Source organism: Lepisosteus oculatus, chromosome 4 (genome assembly GCF_040954835.1).
Source record: "Lepisosteus oculatus isolate fLepOcu1 chromosome 4, fLepOcu1.hap2, whole genome shotgun sequence".
NCBI classification, from domain to species: domain Eukaryota; kingdom Metazoa; phylum Chordata; class Actinopteri; order Semionotiformes; family Lepisosteidae; genus Lepisosteus; species Lepisosteus oculatus.
This window is the reverse complement of record NC_090699.1, coordinates 49,260,613-49,278,688: the sequence shown is the minus strand read 5'-3', so window position 1 is coordinate 49,278,688 and position 18,076 is coordinate 49,260,613. Positions and strand designations below refer to the sequence as shown.

Here is an 18,076-nt window from a genome sequence, read left to right as displayed (position 1 = left end):
TGTTGTTAAAATGGGGGGTGAAATAACATATTGCCTTGCCAAATTATTCATCAGATGGTTTTTACCCCCTTTTCAGTACCTGATTATCAAGAGCAGGACATTTTCCTGTGGAGGAAAGACACCGGGTTTGGGTTCCGAATTCTGGGTGGCAACGAGCCAGGAGAACCTGTGAGTAACACATTTGCTTCAGGATTCATTCTGCCTCAACAGAAGAGACTGGTAGAGGAACTGGGTCCACAGGTGCATCACGTCAAGCAAGACAGTAGTAAAAATCAGCCAGATCCAATTCAATCAGAGCTCCTTTCCTGACTGCAATTAAGCCTAATAGAAAAGGCTGTGGAAGACGAAAGCCTAGCAAGAGTTGCATTTTATATCCCTTTGCAACCATGTATCTACTCTGTAAAAAAGAAAGAAGCAGTTATATATAAAGCACTTGGCTTGTTTGTTCTTAAGATGTGATGCATATAGCTCTTGACGGCTCAAGAAGTACATGCAGAAAGAAAATAATTAAGCCCACGAGTTTTGTCTATTGTGCTGCTTAGCTTCGTCTCCAAAAGCAAGAGGATGTCTTCAATAAAAAAAAGTGCTTGTGTGCTTAAGAAGGCTGTTTAATTATTTATCCAATTGAAATTATATAAAATGATGAAGTTTTCTTTTGTATATTATCCATAACCATTATTTTCACTTAGCTCACGCCAATCAATGGGAAAGGGCTGTAAAAAAGGAGAATTTTGCTGAAAAGGATTTTGGAAAAGCACAAATTAAAAGTGATCTTACTGTCATGGAATATTCTCTCCTTCAGATTTATATTGGTCATATTGTGAAATATGGAGCGGCCGATGAGGATGGACGGCTAAGATCGGGGGACGAGCTGATCTGTGTGGATGGAACCGCTGTTGTAGGCAAATCCCACCAACTTGTTGTCCAACTGATGCAGCAGGCTGCCAAGCAGGGCCACGTCAACCTGACTGTGAGGCGCAAGACGGCGTTTGGAGGTAATCTAGATCCAGATCTCTTTTTGTTAATGGCTGTGGCCCATGGCAAAAAAAAAACGACAACAGAGCTTAAGTGGTCTCAGTGAACAATGCAGCTCTGTTGAAAATGATGATTGAAATGTCTGCTGTTACTCTAACTTATTTCCCCGAATGATAAAACAAAGAAGTCAGCAAGCAGAAGCTAATTTAAAAGTTAATAGAAGACACTTACATTAAGTGTTGGTCTCTACTTTGGAGTTAACAAATGACACTTAGGAGTTAATAATGACAGGCTGAGTTTTCAGAAGTGCATTTTTTACTGTTTAATCTTCTTAACATTAGGACTCTTCCTTTTTTAAACAAATTGAAACTTTAACACAGCATAAACCTTTTCCAAGTACAGCATGCTATGTAGTCTCCTTAAAACGTCATTCCTGTAAGAGGGTCTTGTGTACAGGACTGCCATAGTACAGGTCTGAGTTACTGCATGGAAGCCATCTATTAACTGCAACTTTAAAGGAGTAGCTTCAGGACATTTTTAGGGATCGCTGTTGTTCTTGGAAGTCAACCAATAAACATAGGACAGGTGTCCTTGTCATGTTTATAACCCTTCTTAAGGTCTTATCGGCTGTCATATAATTTTCAATATACAGACCAACTGAAATCCATGGAAGATGAAACCATCAAAGCTTTGAGGTGAAACTATAAAAAGCTTCTGAAATGCCATGGAAATCCATTTCAGGTGATTGTCCATAAATCTGACAGGGTAACCTATGCTGAAGTCTTCTGAGGTCCATTGTTGATTGGCACAGTAGGTAGTGACACTGAAGACAGGGTGAAGGACACTCCCTCAGGTCAAACACAACTATATGACTGAAGTTAAGCATAATGTAGAGGAATACATTTGCAAGGTTTTGTAATGAAACCTGTCATTTTTCAAGTAAAATGTAATAAAATGCCCCCCCAGGTTCTTCTAAAGGTACTAGAAATATATAATAACAATAATACTTGGTTATATCATTAACCCTTGGGCAGCCATTCCTGGTATTATTACTTCCCTATGACACTGCCTTTGAGTTATAAATAAATCCTATGAAAAAATCATTCCTGCTGTGAATGTTTTTCAAATTAATTTCACTTTATTGCTTTTCTTCTAAAATTCAGCACTTTAATGAAATTCACCCTTGTGTTTAACATATCCGTAGATTTTGGCGGACGCATTGCACTTCAGCGCTGTTATTAACCCTCAAAATCTCTTATCGAGGAATGAATTAGCCAAGATTACGCACCGCTTCTACAAAGTAATGAGAATTAGCTAAATGAAGAGTGTGTGGGTTTGTGTTGTTGTAAGTGAATGAAGAAAATTATGTCTGTAGAAAAAAGCACTAAATATCTAAGACTGAAATAGAAGAGATATACAGATGGTAGAGGAAAAAATATATTTTCTTGAATTATTCCCTTTGCAGACTGTCTTTTAAGGATGAGCAAAGTAAAGAGGAGCCCTTTGGAAGGACCGTCTTTTTGCTGCGAGTTAGTTACAATCTTTCTTCCTCTTTTCCAAAGTATCCAAAGTGGACGGTGATGTCCCGGCCTCACCGGCCTCCTCCCACCACAGCAGCAACCAGGCGCCCTCCCTCACTGAGGAGAAGAGGACCCCCCAGGGCAGCCAGAACTCCCTCAACACGGTGAGCTCGGGCAGCGGCAGCACCAGCGGCATCGGCAGCGGCGGGGGCGGCGGCAGCGCAGTGGTCAGCGCGGCGGTGCAGCCCTACGACGTGGAGATCCGCCGCGGGGAGAATGAGGGCTTCGGGTTTGTCATCGTGTCCTCAGTCAGCCGGCCCGAGGCGGGAACCACATTCGGTAAGCTCACGTGCCCTCTCGCTCGCGATCCGCCTCTGCCTCCCCCAGCCGCGTGGTCCTGCACACAGTCTGCGACAGCCCTCCATCAGTGTGGTTATCCGTAGATCCAGCTGTCTGACAGCCGCACCTTTGCTTTATCAGTTAAGTCTGGATATCTGTGATTGTGAACTTTCATTTTTTCCGTCCGTGACGGGCCCAACCAGGAACCTCTTTGTGTGTAGCTTGGAAGTTTGGAATCTGCTGCACTGAAAATCCTCAGGCCACCATTCAAGCGAAAAGGTACTTTATTCTGTCACCCCAGATTCCCTCCAGTACCAAGTCCAATATCGAGTTCAAATGGAGACTCCAAGACTCCAAGTTTCAGCGCTCAACGAAGGAGCCGGCAGTTCTGCCTCTCTGCAGTTCTTCCACAGAACTGCGGTATTTAGTTTTCAGCAGATTCCTAACTTCCAGGCTACAAGCAGGAGGTTCCTGGGAGTGCCCCGTGACACCATCCCACTTTAAAGGTTGGAGGGTGGTAACCAGTGGGGAAGTAACAACAGTGGTTGCATACAATTAACATGCTGTTTAAACATGTTTAAAAAATGGACCAGTGGTTACCCTTCAGTAAATATCACCGCTGTTAACGAGTATGCCTACTACTAATGGTTAACATTATTAACCTCTCATTTTTAAAACATGCAGTGAATCACATGTAAAGAAGATCACATTATTATTTCCAGAGAACTGAATAAATAACTTGAATATGGATTTATAACCCATTCACACATAAATACACAGCATGTCCAAATGTATTATTCATGAGAATAATTGATACCATATTCCAGATAGAATTATAATATTGTGACAGTCATCATTCATTAAGTCAGTCTGCAGTAAATGTAAGTAGCTTCTACTAGAAAATGTTTTGTGTGGTTATATACTTAATGTGCAAACGGAGTTTACAAACCCATTATCTTAAGAAACAAATTTATAGGAAAATGTGGAATCCTTTATGTGTAATACAGTTCTGTCTACTGTGTTAAAGCACTTTATCACACAGGCTAAGCACTTTCTTCTCTAACGGATCCATTCAATGTACTTTTGAAGTATTCTAATACGGAAACAAATATGATTAAGTAAATTCTATGATAGTATGGGTATTGAGCTCACCAGAATATTAACATTTTCAAGTCAAAGAGGTGTCACAAAGCATTGTTAGTCTCTCCACTGTCTGCAAGATATTTCAGTTTAAAATGCAGCCTTTTTGAGAAGAGGGAAGCACAGTAGAGATTAAATAGCAACCCTTCATAGCTCATGAACCTCAGGAACCTGAACTGGTATGCTTTTGCTGGCTGTGTCCACATTGTTGCACAAGATACAGAATACTTCAAATGTCCATTATGTGGTCTGTTGATTTTCTACAAACCTGGGTGATTTAATTGTTGAGCAGGGTGTGTGGGACTGGCTGCATAAATGCTTTCTTAAGTGATGATTTACATGTAAATGCTTCTGGATATGGTATGCAAATATAATACACTGGACATGTGTGGCTGCTTCATACATTCTGTGGCTGCCTACCACCCTGCATGGAACATCTGTCTGTCACTGTGCAGTGCCTGTCTATTCCTATTACTGTGTGGCAGTCCTGTACCTTCACTTTTTGTGGTCTTGGGTAACTATCTGTCAAGCTCTTGATGATTCTTGCCCAGGAGGAGCAAATGCATGGTGTAGCTTAGTGTAGTTACAATGGAGGCTTTTTTGTGTTAGCAAATCACATTAGGTCTAAATTAAATAGAAGCTGAAGCCCAAAGAAGAAAACATTGGCAAGAAAGCTCTATTAAAGTTTCATCCGAGCAGGATCTATTGATCTCTTCTGTTTGGAAATGACATCCAAAACATTTCAAGTCAGACTTCTAGAACAGCTCTATATGCCAAATTAAGAAATGTTTTCCCTTGTCAATTCATTTTTCATTAAAAGCATCACTGCTTCATCTGTATGAATGCTCTTTTCTCTTAGAAATGTAAAAACACCTGTGACTTCCATTTGGCAGATTCTATGCAGGGCCTCATATGTAACATACTTCCGCAGATCCTATTCTGGAAAAAAAATGAAAAGGGCTGGAGGTATTAAGCAGTCTCTGAGAAAGGAAAGCTATGACATACTGCAGTTGTTTGGTGCTTTATAATGAAGATGATACGATCCCCCATTTTTAGATGTTATTATAAATATAACTGTCAAAGGAGAAAGCCTGGGGGCTGCACAGATAAGCACTATAAATAAAATCATTGAGCACTGTCACTTGTACTCATTGTGGTGCTACCGTAGATGTCAGGGCAGTGCAGTGCCTTGGTTAAGGGTAACTTTACCAAGATCCTTCCTTTTGAAGCCAACATATAAAAACTAACTCTGGTCCCTTGAAAGTATGTAACTGTAAAGGGAATTCACTGCTATCTTTTTATATTACAGAGGAAAAAAAAACCAGTGCTGTAGTGATAAATGTATAGTGTGCTATACAGTGAGACGAAGGTCAAATGTTTTCCCATCCATTACGTTGCAAATATTTTTAGTAACCATCTAGTAACACTTTCTAAGTGGCTCAGTCGTTGGCATTTCCCCACTGATTGTGAAGTAGCTAAAGGCTGTTTCAATGACATCATGCTGGTAAACTCTTAACAGAATGACATCTCTAACTTCACAGTAGAACAGTTTGAGTGTGAGTGTCTATATAGAATACATATTAACAGTAAAAGATCTCAATGGGCTGAGCGCAGCTTGAGTGATCTATCCAAGACATGGTCTCCTTTGCACCATCGCGGTGCTCTTCATGTTCTTGGCCAATACTTTTCTTTAATCAAAAGCAGGTTTGGGTCTGTCCTCTATGGGATTTGCTTGGTGGCTCGTGTAATTAACCCTTAACCTTCTGTTTCCCTTTTCCTGTCCTTTTCTTTTTCCCCTTTACCTCTTTTTTTTACCCTAATTGAATATAAATGTGTGAATCACACCAACAAACACTCAATAATGCCAAAGCTGGAAATGCATGTGTGGCCATGCCTCACAAAATAGGTCGGATTATCGAGGGAAGCCCAGCGGACCGCTGTGGGAAGCTGAAAGTAGGAGATAGGATCCTGGCTGTTAACGGCTGTTCCATCACCAACAAATCACACTCGGACATTGTGAACTTAATCAAGGAGGCCGGAAATACTGTCACCTTAAGAATCATTCCAGGAGATGGTAAGTTTATCTGCTGCACTTTATTCAATCACTCACTAGTGCTCGTGATGCATTAAGGGGTTTCTAAGAATAGAAAATTGTTACAAGACCTGGCTCTTCATGAAGTTGAAATATGTTATGTAGTATGATATTAAACACATTCGAAAGCACAGTGCTGGAGTGTTAGAGCTGCATTACTGGAGAGTGTTCATGCAATAACATTTTTTTTAATCATGTCTTAAGGGATAGCATGCATGTTTCTCATCAAATGATGTGAAAGGATTAACTATTTAACAACTCACTACTTAATTAATAAAGCTGTCTTCTTGGGAGAATATTGAGCTGCAGGTCTGTTGCATAGATTTTTCTTGCCTTGTACTGACTTCATGTAACAATAGCATCCCAGAAGAACTCATCTGAGAGTCATCATATAAGGACTACTGGCCTCCCACTCTGTTCTTCTCTGGGAGTCTACAACTGTCAAATTTTTAAAAAGAAGGAAAGAGCACAAATTGCAAGGAAGAAGGTCATTTTAGCTTTAATAACTAATATGAAAATGTAGTCTGAAGATGAAAAAGATATTGCTACCTCTCCTGCAGGCCTTTGTGTCATTTGTCTCTTCCAGAAATGGCTGTACATATCTGAACTGAAAGCCATGAGTCACTCCACTACATATTGTGTGTTTCATGAATTAGAAAAGAAGAACATTGTTTTAACCTGTCACTAGCCATAGATGTTCTGGGCCTATGAAAACAGCAGCCTTTGCAAAGTTCACATGAACTCTACTTTAGTTCTAAGACTAAATGCTCTAGAGTTTCGAGTGATTGTAGCTTAATTAAGCTAAACAGAAAAGGTTAAAATTAGTTAGCATTCAGTCTTGAGTCAGCTATTAAACAAAGTGTGGCAGATCGTCTTTTTTGCCTGGTTGGTAAGAAAATAGATGCACCAATAGATAATAAATGAACTGCAGCACAGTCTCCACCACAGAAAATATATATTTTTATGATACTGAAATGGCATTACTTTCTCTTCTGTATGCAGAGCATTTCTTAGACTGAAGAGTGTACCACTGTCAGGGAACTAACCAAATTAGAAATTAATGAATTTTGCTGATGTGCATGGCTACTGGAGGAAAAATCGGATTTACATTAAAATATAATGAATAATGTGTATTGCGTTGCGGAGGCTTAAGGCTTAATGCAATTTCATTTGCAGGGGAATGCACCATCACTGATTCCTTTTTATTTATTTTCCCTGAGAGCTTGTAATAAAAAAAAGACCAAGTCTGATATTACACTGTTTTTGGATTGTATGAGAGAGAATCTCATACAATGAGAAATCACCCCTGTGATTTTGTAGTACAAGGGCTAAAAAAATCTGTAACCCAAATTTTGATTGTTTTAATTGACTGTTTTCAGAGAATAGCAAAATTGACATATTCTGAGCTAAGTGTAATAAGTTATAGCTGAGAATAAGAATTGTAGGGCTGTTTCACAATGCTTGTGATTATGCTTTGCATACAGTATATAATGGCTTCTTTAGCACAATTTAGTTAACTTGAACTGTGAAACTAGTGTACAGTATATACTGTATATATCTTACAAGCAGTGTCTTTCAGGGATCTAGTGTTTTTCATGAGAAAGCAGTTAGAAATTATTAGAATGTGAAATTATTCTAGCCCTTTCACAGTAACAGAAAGCCAACCTGTCTATGCAAACGTCTAACTTTTTTTAAGCATGTATAAAGTAAATGTTGAGATGCATATGAAGTCCTTGTAGGGCTCAAGATAATATTCAATTTTGCATAATTAATTGTTTCATAATTCATAGAATAAGTTTGTATGTTTCTGACAATATATGTGTTACAGCTGACAATTTACAATGTGCTTCTTTAAAAAAAAGTAAAGGACAATTTATAGATATGACATTGAACCCAGATTCCTTATTTAAGTTTCTGGCAAACAAAAGCTTTATTATTCTTGGTCACTGAAAAGAAATAAAGATTTTAGTTTAAAGAGTTTTCTTGAGTTGTATTCTGAGTTTTTTAGTCACAGGGAAAAAGAAAGCATGCAGCATGCTTATTGGATTGATTTCTGTAAATGTTCACATACTGTATCTAGTGGCAGTGAATTCTATTTAGAAGAAGATCGATTCGTATCCATCATCAGTTTTCTGTTCTTGGGTGTGATTTCCAGGAGAGAAGGAAATATTTATTTGCTTCCCCAACTATGGAACAAACAAGAAAATTAGCACTCAAAATGATATATGCTTTGTAAGAAACCGTAGTCTAAATGTCTAACAAGGGATATCACATATTTACTGAAACATTTAGGGATTTCATGAAATCCCTGGTTAAATATTTAGGGATTCTAACTCCCTAGTGTCACATTCGTACAGAAACATACAACTTATTTTGTGAGAAAAGGCTTGCATTCCAGTCTCAAAAGATGCAGTGCTTTAAAAAAAGAATGTGCTATGGTGCCACCATAATTTTACACCTAGTGACAAATGACTGACCTGAATATACATTTCTGCAAACTTAATATCTTCTTTTTACTTCTAATGTTTTTGCATATTATCTATGTTAATGTTAGTTAATATTAATGTTAACATAGCTTAGCATTTTTTTTTCGTGTTTATGATGTTTCAAAAACTACATTTAAAAGTTTTTTAGTATACTGCTACATATTATGAATCTGGAAAGGCTACAAGGGAACAGACACTGGAAAAAGAATGTGTGTTCGAATATATCTTCCTCATAATTTGCATGTTTGTTGCTGAAGTTGAGAAGACCGAAAAAGTGCCATAAAGCAATCAGACTTGATTGGTTCAAATTCTTGTGCTCTTAGTATACACAGATCTTTGCCTCCACTTTAACTGTGTTTCTCTTAAGGTAAAAGAGCGCTTTTTTACTGCTGTTTATTACTTGACTTTTCTGCAAGAAACTGCTTGTGTGAATTGACAGCATGATTTAGCCATATCAAAATACGGTGTGACAGTTAAATAAAGATGTGCTGTATGCAGAGGCTAAAAAAGAGATTTTATTTTACTTTTGCAAAATTAAACATGCTCAAGATGACTCTTATCCTTAGAACCCACATGTTTTTCCTCAGAGTCCTCCAATGCGTCTCTCTTGACTAATGCGGAGAAGATTGCCACCATAACCACCACACATACACCTCAGCAACAGGCTGCACCAGAGACAAGGTAAGCAGGTGGAGGGAGGCCTATTACTGGGCAAAGACCATTGGCAGTTTTCCTCCTCCCTTTCAGAAATATTGACCATGCTTTTGAGTTTTCCCCTGTACCCCTTTCCACATTGGTGCTTATTTTGTAACAACTTATTATATTAGCTCATTACGCACAGTTTTAACCAGGAAAGTCATTTTTCTTTGCAGGAACAACTCAAAACCAAAACAGGACACTCTGTTTGAATTTAAACCCCCCCAACCTCCAACCACAGCTACAGCACAATCTCAAGCCCAGGTAAATGTAATTTATTAATAGTTTTTACACTTTTTTTGTTTTGTGGGGCTGTTCTAATGCTGGTCTACTGGTAGGTGATGTAGTGCTGTTGAATTACTAAGTGACAATACACTGCTGTTTGAACCAGCCATCAGCACTTGTTTGTAAAGCACAAATTACAGTAGGCCGTAGTATGTTTTCAGTTCACATTTTGTATTTAAAACCAAATTTTTAAAAAGCTGTTTTAAATATAAATGTAATGCATATGCAGCTTGGTTTTTTAAGTAAAAAACATTTCAGTGTAACAATTTAAAGTATTTTTTAATCTGTTTTTAAAATCATGGGGAACAAATTGTCAATTTCATTAACAATATTACACAAAATCATGTTTCAGACAATATTAGTCGAAGCCCCCTTTTAGCTCCCTTACAATGTTCTGTCTGCATAAATTATCCCTTAGACTTCACAGTACTTCAGTTCTATTGATTATGTGCATCTTCGCTCAGTGGTGTCAACTGTCAAGAAAAAGAAACAATTTCCTGTAAGGATTTCTGGCCAGGAGGGGTTTGTCATTACTTTTCTTGTCTTTTCCAAGTCATTGTACTCCAATGAGTTTGGTTTTTGTTTTTGTTTTTCTTTTCAAGGATACAGAAATTTACTCTGTTGATCTTGAAAGGGACTCCAAGGGTTTTGGGTTCAGCCTGCGTGGTGGCCGAGAATATAACATGGATCTCTATGTCCTGCGGTTAGCTGAAGATGGTGCTGCAGTTCGCAATGGGAAAATGAGGGTATGCTTTCCTTCACGTATCTTCCAGCTTCCTTCAGCTGGTGTACTGGTTTCACTGCTTTCTGGTTGTGACCTAGTTTAATGCAATAGCACAGAGAACGATCCTTGTGTCTCTTCAGTCTACTGCCCTAAGGATAGTTATGTCACTTTATTGATGGTGACTGTTAAGGAAGACTGATTCTGACACACTGTTCTTTGCAAAAACTGTAAGGAGAAATATCATAATATTGGAGATTTACCAGCTAGAAATGAAAAACTAAATTATCTGTACAACAACAGCAAAAAATGTTCATGCCCTTTCCTTCTGTGAATTATTAGCAGGATACTTAAATGTGTTGTAAACGTGTTTGTTATTAAATCTGGATATCTTGTAGTTGCTGCTCTTAATTGTGACTAGCATCCTTTCCTAAAAAGATGCAAAGTATCTTTAAAAAATCTTATACAAAGGCTATGCCTATTCCTGCTCTTTCTTAGTGTTAGTGTTTTGTTTTATTTATTCTGCTCTTAATGTGCCCTGTTCTTTGTGCTGTGCCTTTTGTAACAGGTTGGCGACGAGATCCTGGAGATCAATGGAGAAACCACAAAAAACATGAAACATTCCCGCGCAATAGAACTGATTAAAAATGGGGGCCGCAGAGTCCACATGGTTCTGAAACGTGGAGATGGCTCTGTGCCTGAATATGGTGGGTCAGTCTATGAAAACCTTCCTTTCTCCCCTGCCATCACTCCATGAAATCTGTCGGGATCTAAACTGGGAAATTCTCTTTTCTCCACACCAAGCCCTGTAGTTGCTACAGAGTGGGTTCTGAGTTGTCCATAGTCTTGTCCTGTGCTAGATTTCCTGAGCTGGGATAAAGTATAAGGAGGAATCAGAGTGCCAACTGGTTACAGAGGTGCAAGAGGCACGATGTCTACTGTGCCATAGGCTAAATGAAGAACCAAATTCCCTGTGAGAGCTTCTACTTTTTCAAGTTGTAGTACTCGTCAATTTGCATTTCGTGAAACGTACTGAAAGGCATTTTCCAGGTTGCACAACTTGATTTATTGCATTTCATGGCCTAGACAGTTCTGAAATACTTTGTGGTGCTTTACTTTGATAATAAGCAACACCTAATTCACATATTTATAGTATTTATTGAAATGTCAACTACTGAATTTGAGTTTAATTTAAATGAAAAAATAAACACAACCCATCCTTATACTCTATACTCGTTCAAAGGGAAATTGCAATACTGTATTTCTTTTTTTCCACATAGGTCATCTTCACTACCATTGAGTAACTTGTCACCTGCTGTAATTTTTCTAGAAATCTGCCAAACTTGAAGGTCAACTAATCCCTAATGTAACCATTCTTTTTTGCTATCTGACCTTAATTATAATAGTATTATTTAAGATTTATATGTAAACCAAAAAAGGACAAAAATCCCTTTTCTGTATCATTTATGGAAATGGGTTTTATTTTATATTTACCTTTTAGACCTTTGATTCCTAAATGCATGTAAATTGTTTTTGTGGTATATGGGATTAGTTACCATTTGAAATGTCCATTCCTGTAATTTATTAGGCTATCAATGTGATGTGATTTTTTTTCTTACATCGGTATAGCTTGTCTGTGAGGTTGTCTATTTTTATAACTTTTTGTACTTTTTTAAATCCTTGACTGCCTAAAACAGTTTTTCTTTATTTTAAATGTAGATTGTGAATTAAGTTTTGTGCACATGTTCTTTTGTCTTGTGTCTCTTTTGCCTGTTGGGACATGGTCGTCTTGCTGCTTGGGTCTCTGTGAATGTTGGATTTTTCAGTCAAAGGGGTATTGCCTGGACAATCTTGCTCTATTGAAAAATAAACACCTTTTTCCATAATAAAAAAGAATAATTCTTCTTTCTTCTATTTGGAGGATCTAAACCTTCTGCTGTTTTTTTCTTTTTTTCTGTTTTTTTTTTCTCTGTTTCTCTTCTTCCTTTATGCTGGGCTCTTCCATCTTCCTTCAGCGATGATACCTCCCCATCTCGCTGCATGTATGAGAAATGACAAGCTGGGGGAGCCTTGTTTCTACCTTATGGGCCATAATCAAACTACGGTTTGTAGATGAAATCAGTACATTAGGTCTCTCTGTGGTGTGGCCTGATTCACTGTCACCCGTGCTGTGCTTCATGCTTATGAATCCATTCATTCAATTCGCACTGTACTGCGTAATGGCTTTCTGTGCGCTGTCAATGATAAATGGATTCATGCATTACCCCTCGCATTTAATTTCTGGAAATGTCCTCTCTTTAAATGCGACCTTTTCTTCTTTCTTTTGTCTTTCTTTCCTCACCTCATTAATATTATGACACTCTCTTGTGTTTGCTTTCTGCTGTTTTAGCTATTACCATTGTGCTTCTGAATATTTCTCAGCCTTTTTTAACAAAAACAGTTTTGGAATCCCTTTTCGCAAGCTGCTTTAGTAATACAGTGATCTACGTGGCATCTAACGCTCTCTTAATTGGATACATTGGGGTCTGTTTCCAGTCCGAATTTGATTTTTATCCACAGGTAATAACAGAAGCGTGAAACTTAACGAGCTGAAATTGAATAGTATCTTATACATCCAAGCCTTCTTCCTTGTGTGAATCTCTTTTTGCTAAACCTACAGCCAGAAATTAAAGTGGCTCTTCTGAGCCCTTTTCATATGTATGAAGGAGATTCCACCTGATAATCTGTCACATTCAAAATGTCTAACACAGGATGTATAGGAACAAACCTCTCTTGACTTATGCAGCGCAAGCTCACCACAGGGATCTAAACGTGGCAGCCATTGAAATAGGACAGTAAAATCTTGTGAAAATCTACAAGATGAAATCCACAAATTTAGCTATATAAAATATCACATTTTCTTTAATTTCTCCCTTTCTTGATATGTCAATATTGATCTAAATTGATACTCTCATTTGCCTAAATAGTCACTGGGCTCCAAAGCAGAGATTTAAGCAATAGAATGTTTTTTAAATGATTGGTACTGTTTCACAATTATGAAAGAGCAAGTCCAATACACACTCTAAATACAGTTAATTGCATGTCTTTAATGGATTTTTGTACCTTTAATATGTGAACAAAATTGGTATATTTTATGGCAAGGTCATTAGAGGAAAACAGTCCAGAGGGATTGATCATTGTGTTTATCTGTAAAGCCAGGCACTTACTTGCTTCAGTGTATTTCATAAAAACACATTCAGATCAGGATTCCGTGAATTTTTAGAAAGGATTTCCTATGATGGTGGCTGTGATTAAATAAGTCATTTTAATCCACTTAACCTCAAAAAAATATATACACAGACAGGCGCTCTATCAAGAATACTTCATGAAAATGACAAAATCATTTTTTCCATTGAAAATGAATGTAACTGCTCTTTCTGAAATAATAAACCATGGCCTAGTTCTAGCACCGTATGCATTGAAAGAAGGACATTTAAGTAAACACATTATTGTCAAAATGTTATTTGCTGAAATTACATTATAATATGTAATTAAATTATTTTTCTGTTCATACATTATTTCACTAATAGCATAAGTAGTACATAAAACTTGAAATAAAGGTTTTAAACATAACACTAAAATAAGGAAAAGAAAATGTGTTCTTCTTTAAAAAAAAATCTAAACAAATAAAATTGATCCTAGCCTAGAAATGTGTATCATGCATTTAAGTCAAGCTGTTGTAAATTTAAAAAAGCAGTATCTAATGTCATTTTAATGCTCATGAACTCAAATAGACACTAAATATACTATTTATTTCAGTTTAAGAAAAAAGTGATGTACCTTTGCATTATACTTGCACACTGTATTCTGTTGCAAGTTAAAAGAGGCTAATCAAAGGGTTTAGAATATCTTTGACTGACAATCAGAAGTTGAAAACTTAAAAAAAATGTGCTGCATTCATAAAACTTAAATTTGAACACGTATACCCCTAAGGGTGATAATGTTTCCGACTGCATAGATAAAATCAAGTGAAACTCAAAAATCTTTAACTGAGATAGAAAATCTTGTAAGTTACTTGTATTTTTGTTAGCAGCTTTGGCCGTTTCACAGACGCTCTTGCATTTTGCTTCTGGCTCATTAAAACTAATACTTTTCTGTATACTGTGGTCAAAATATAATACAAAAAACTAAAACATTTGCTGAACTTAATCTGGAAACTGGCTTCTAAAAATGTTAACATCTCAGTAGTGTGTATCAGTGCATAAAGAAAGCATTGAACAATGACAAGTGCTCATATGTGACAAAACCCCTTACTCTTTATGTATGTTACAGACGCCAGCAATGACAGGAACAGTACCACCGCAGGTTCACAAAATGTTTCGGAAGTGAAAACCTTGCCACACAACAGTCGATTTCACCCATCATCGGAGTCCAGTTATCCACCAGATCTTCACAAATCATCACAAAATGAGGACAAGAGGATGAGGGATCCTGCGGGCAGCAGGGAGCATGGCAGATACTCCAATCACCACCACACATGGACCAGTCATGGAAACTACAAGAGCCACACGCATCGAAGACACCGGTCTCCCGAACACAGGGGTGGGCACAGGCGCCATGGGAGGAGATCCGAAGAAAACGGAACAGCCAAGCCACAGAAGGGCACAAAGAAGGATGAGAGTCCCGGGAAGAGGAAGACTGAGCACCACTCGCACCACAGGAGACACCGTTCTCCTGACAAGAGACGAAGTGGAGCCAAGAGTGTTGACAACACCTTCGACAGGAGGCAGGAAAGATCGCCGGAGAGGAGGAGAGTGTTATCCCCTTCCCGAGAAAGGAGGTCCCTGGACAGATATGGGGACTCCAGGCGATCACCAGAGAGGAGGCAGGATTCTTCTCCTGACAGGAGGAGAGCAAAGTCCATGGACCGAAGACGAGAACACTCTCTGGAGAGCCAGAGGGACTGGTCACCTGAGAGAAACTCCAGGGAGGAAAACTTTGGGAGAGATGCATCACCTGAAGGGAATTACAAGAAGGAGGTGTTTTTAAGAGGCAGGTCTCCAGAAAGAAACAACAGAAGTGAGAATATGTGGAAAACCAGGTCACCGGAAAGAAGCTCCAAGAACGAAACCTTGACGAGAGCCATGTCGCCAGAAAGAAACTACAAAAAGGAAACCCCCTCAAGAGGAAGGTCACCTGAAAGAAAATACCAGAGCGAAAATTTTGTAAGGGACAAGTCTCTTGACAGGAGTGACAGAGAGGAAAAATTCCTGAGAGACAGGTCACCTGAAAGACATTACAAAAATGAAAATTTAATGAGAGACCCATCGCCTGACAGAAGTTACAGAGATGACCAGGTCCTGCCCAGAGTCAAGGAGTACAACACATTGAAGTCCAACACAAGCAGAGGTTCCAGACCACTCCCTGAGCCTAAGAGAAGGCCCTACAGAGAGAGCCACAATGACCTCAGCATCTGATCTCATGTCGTGGTTGTGCCACATTTCTCCTCACAACCCCAGCCCGTCTGCCCTGGAAGAAGTGGAACCTGGACTTTTGAAGATATTAAATTATTGATTTGAGTTTCTTGTGTTCCCAGAGATTCAAAAATTACCAACATTTACAGCAGAAGTACAATCTGAAAAATGCATTCTTTGTTTTATTTTGCATATATGCTTTATTCAAAATTTTACCGAACAATTACAAGAAAAAACGATTATGTGCCTAACAGTATCACAGTGACATTTTTTAAATGATGAAAGAGGTTTTTTTGCAGTTGTTAGATGAATACAAATTCCTTCTTTTTCCAGAGAACCCTTATATGCGCCAGACTCTTTCTGACCTCTGGTGCACAGATATGTCATACGCATGTCTTAAAACTGAATGGTTTTGGCTACTTTTTTGTCCTTATCAGTGCCACTGTTTTCTAGCTATCTGATCACAATATAGCACAATCCTGCTTTGGTTTATATAGTTTTTGGCAGTTTGCGGTATATGTATATTCAGAAGTGTTCATTTTAAAGGAATGAAGGAAAAATTAAAATAATATATTTGATTTATCCTCTTGAAAATGATGTCTAATATTTATATAAATTCAGCACAGAAATTAGCACATTTTAGATTTAAGGGGCAGTGGTGATTCACAGTCACATAAGTAAATGTTACCTCTTTCATTCACTCTTCGCTCTGTACTGCTGTATGCTACTGTTGAGAGAACTGCAGTAGTGTCTGTCTTATCTTCCAGCAACGAAGACACAAAAAAATGGAAATATCCCCTTAAAGTAGGTTGGGAGCTCTTCTTTTATACTGAAACTATTTCCAAGAAGACACAAACAAAAAAAATAGGCTGTTTCCATCCTGAATTTGTTTTGAAAAGAAGCCTACTGATTATAAGAAAGTAATGGTCGGATGTTTATGCTATAGTGGGGAAAAAAGAGCAGTACCAGGATTATGTTTCTGATCTCTTTTGCAGAATGTACTGCCATTTCCTGAGCCTTTAAAGATAAAACCCTAATGAAGTGCTTTTGTTCTGGAGATAAAAAAAACGGAAAGTCTTTTCCCAGTTAATGTTGTTAATGACTTTAAAAATGCACTGAAGTAAGATGGTAAAACGGTTGTTTCCGAGGACAACAAAAGAAATTAACTTAAAACAGAACTTCTGGTTGCAATGCCTCAATGCAACTTTATCTAGAACGATCAGTGAAACATCTTTGAGTTATAAATGACAAGCTACATCTTAGTGTTGTGTGGTCAAGGTCTGTTGTGGTACCAAATTGAGAAAATGATTGCTAACTGCCTCGCTGAGCCATAATGTTTGCCATTACTGTCAGACCACTACAGTAAACTGCTGCTTTACAGTGCATTAGTGTGTATATGTGTAATGTTTCACATTTTTCCATGAAAAAAACAACAAAAGCATTGCAAGTTTTATCACTGTTGTTGCCATGGTACTGTAACAAAGTTTAATGGCCAACCATCCTGTGTACAGAATTTAATATGTAATTAATAGAGCCTGTTGGGGAAAAAAAAATAAAATGTTGCCTTTTTCTTGTATAAAAGAGAATTTATGATAAACCTTAGCTGTGAGGAATGTGATTAAGTGTTTATATTTCTGAAATGGAACACATGATTCATGGGAAATATTTTAATGTATACTGAATCAGGTATGTAAAGCAGTTTTAAAATGGAAGACTATATAAGTAAATCTGAAGCTTTTTGTTGGTTTGAATTTTTCTTCATGGTGGGCCTGCCTGTGTATTATAAAGCACTTGTATGCAGTCTGTTCTTTAAGCATTATTTCTTGCAATGTGCTATAGACATAATGCTATCTTATGTGTTGATGAAAAGCAGTATATGGGCCAATCTTTTTTATAAAACACTATGCATATATAAATACTACATTGTTCATAGCTTTATTTGATGCATAAGGCTATACATAACATTAGTCTAAGTACAAGTAGATGTGGATTTACCCCGTACGAGCTTCTTTCCTTGAAACGGATCACAATGTATATGTAGCGACAAAAAAAGAAGTCTGTGAATGCTATTTTTATTATCAAATAAAGTTTTCCATACAAATTCACGAGTGTGTCACATTTCGGCAAAACAGATTTTAAAAACCTGCTTTTTTATTAAAACAGGCTTTCCCCCAAAAAATAGGCTCCACATCAGCATCATTATTATAACATCATTAATATAACTGTATATTTAGCAGCAAGGTTAATGAAGGTACCTACAGTGCAACACCAATGAGGCAAAAGTCTGCAGTCTGGTCATTACCAAATAGATAATTGACCACAGAGAGTGTCCAGAGCCCAACAGAAAAGAGATTTAATAAGGTCAGCTA

The 18,076-nt window shown here is 37.8% G+C and overlaps 1 protein-coding gene across 10 annotated transcripts in view; it reads left to right on the top strand.

Moving 5' to 3' along the window:
* magi1b (membrane associated guanylate kinase, WW and PDZ domain containing 1b) overlaps positions 1–17,808 on the top strand; it is a 189,774-nt gene extending 171,966 nt beyond the window's left edge. For 7 of the 10 annotated variants that reach the window (XM_069189345.1, XM_069189344.1, XM_015347121.2 and 4 more), the window contains 9 exons: positions 77–168; positions 803–995; positions 2,538–2,834; positions 5,845–6,048; positions 9,140–9,233; positions 9,425–9,512; positions 10,136–10,279; positions 10,823–10,961; positions 14,566–17,808. In XM_069189345.1, the coding sequence (XP_069045446.1) occupies positions 77–168; positions 803–995; positions 2,538–2,834; positions 5,845–6,048; positions 9,140–9,233; positions 9,425–9,512; positions 10,136–10,279; positions 10,823–10,961; positions 14,566–15,710 (2,396 nt within the window). In that variant the 3' untranslated portion in view covers positions 15,711–17,808. The other 3 variants (XM_069189350.1, XM_069189348.1, XM_069189351.1) reach the window with 3 other exon arrangements.
* Positions 17,809–18,076: the final 268 nt, after the last annotated feature.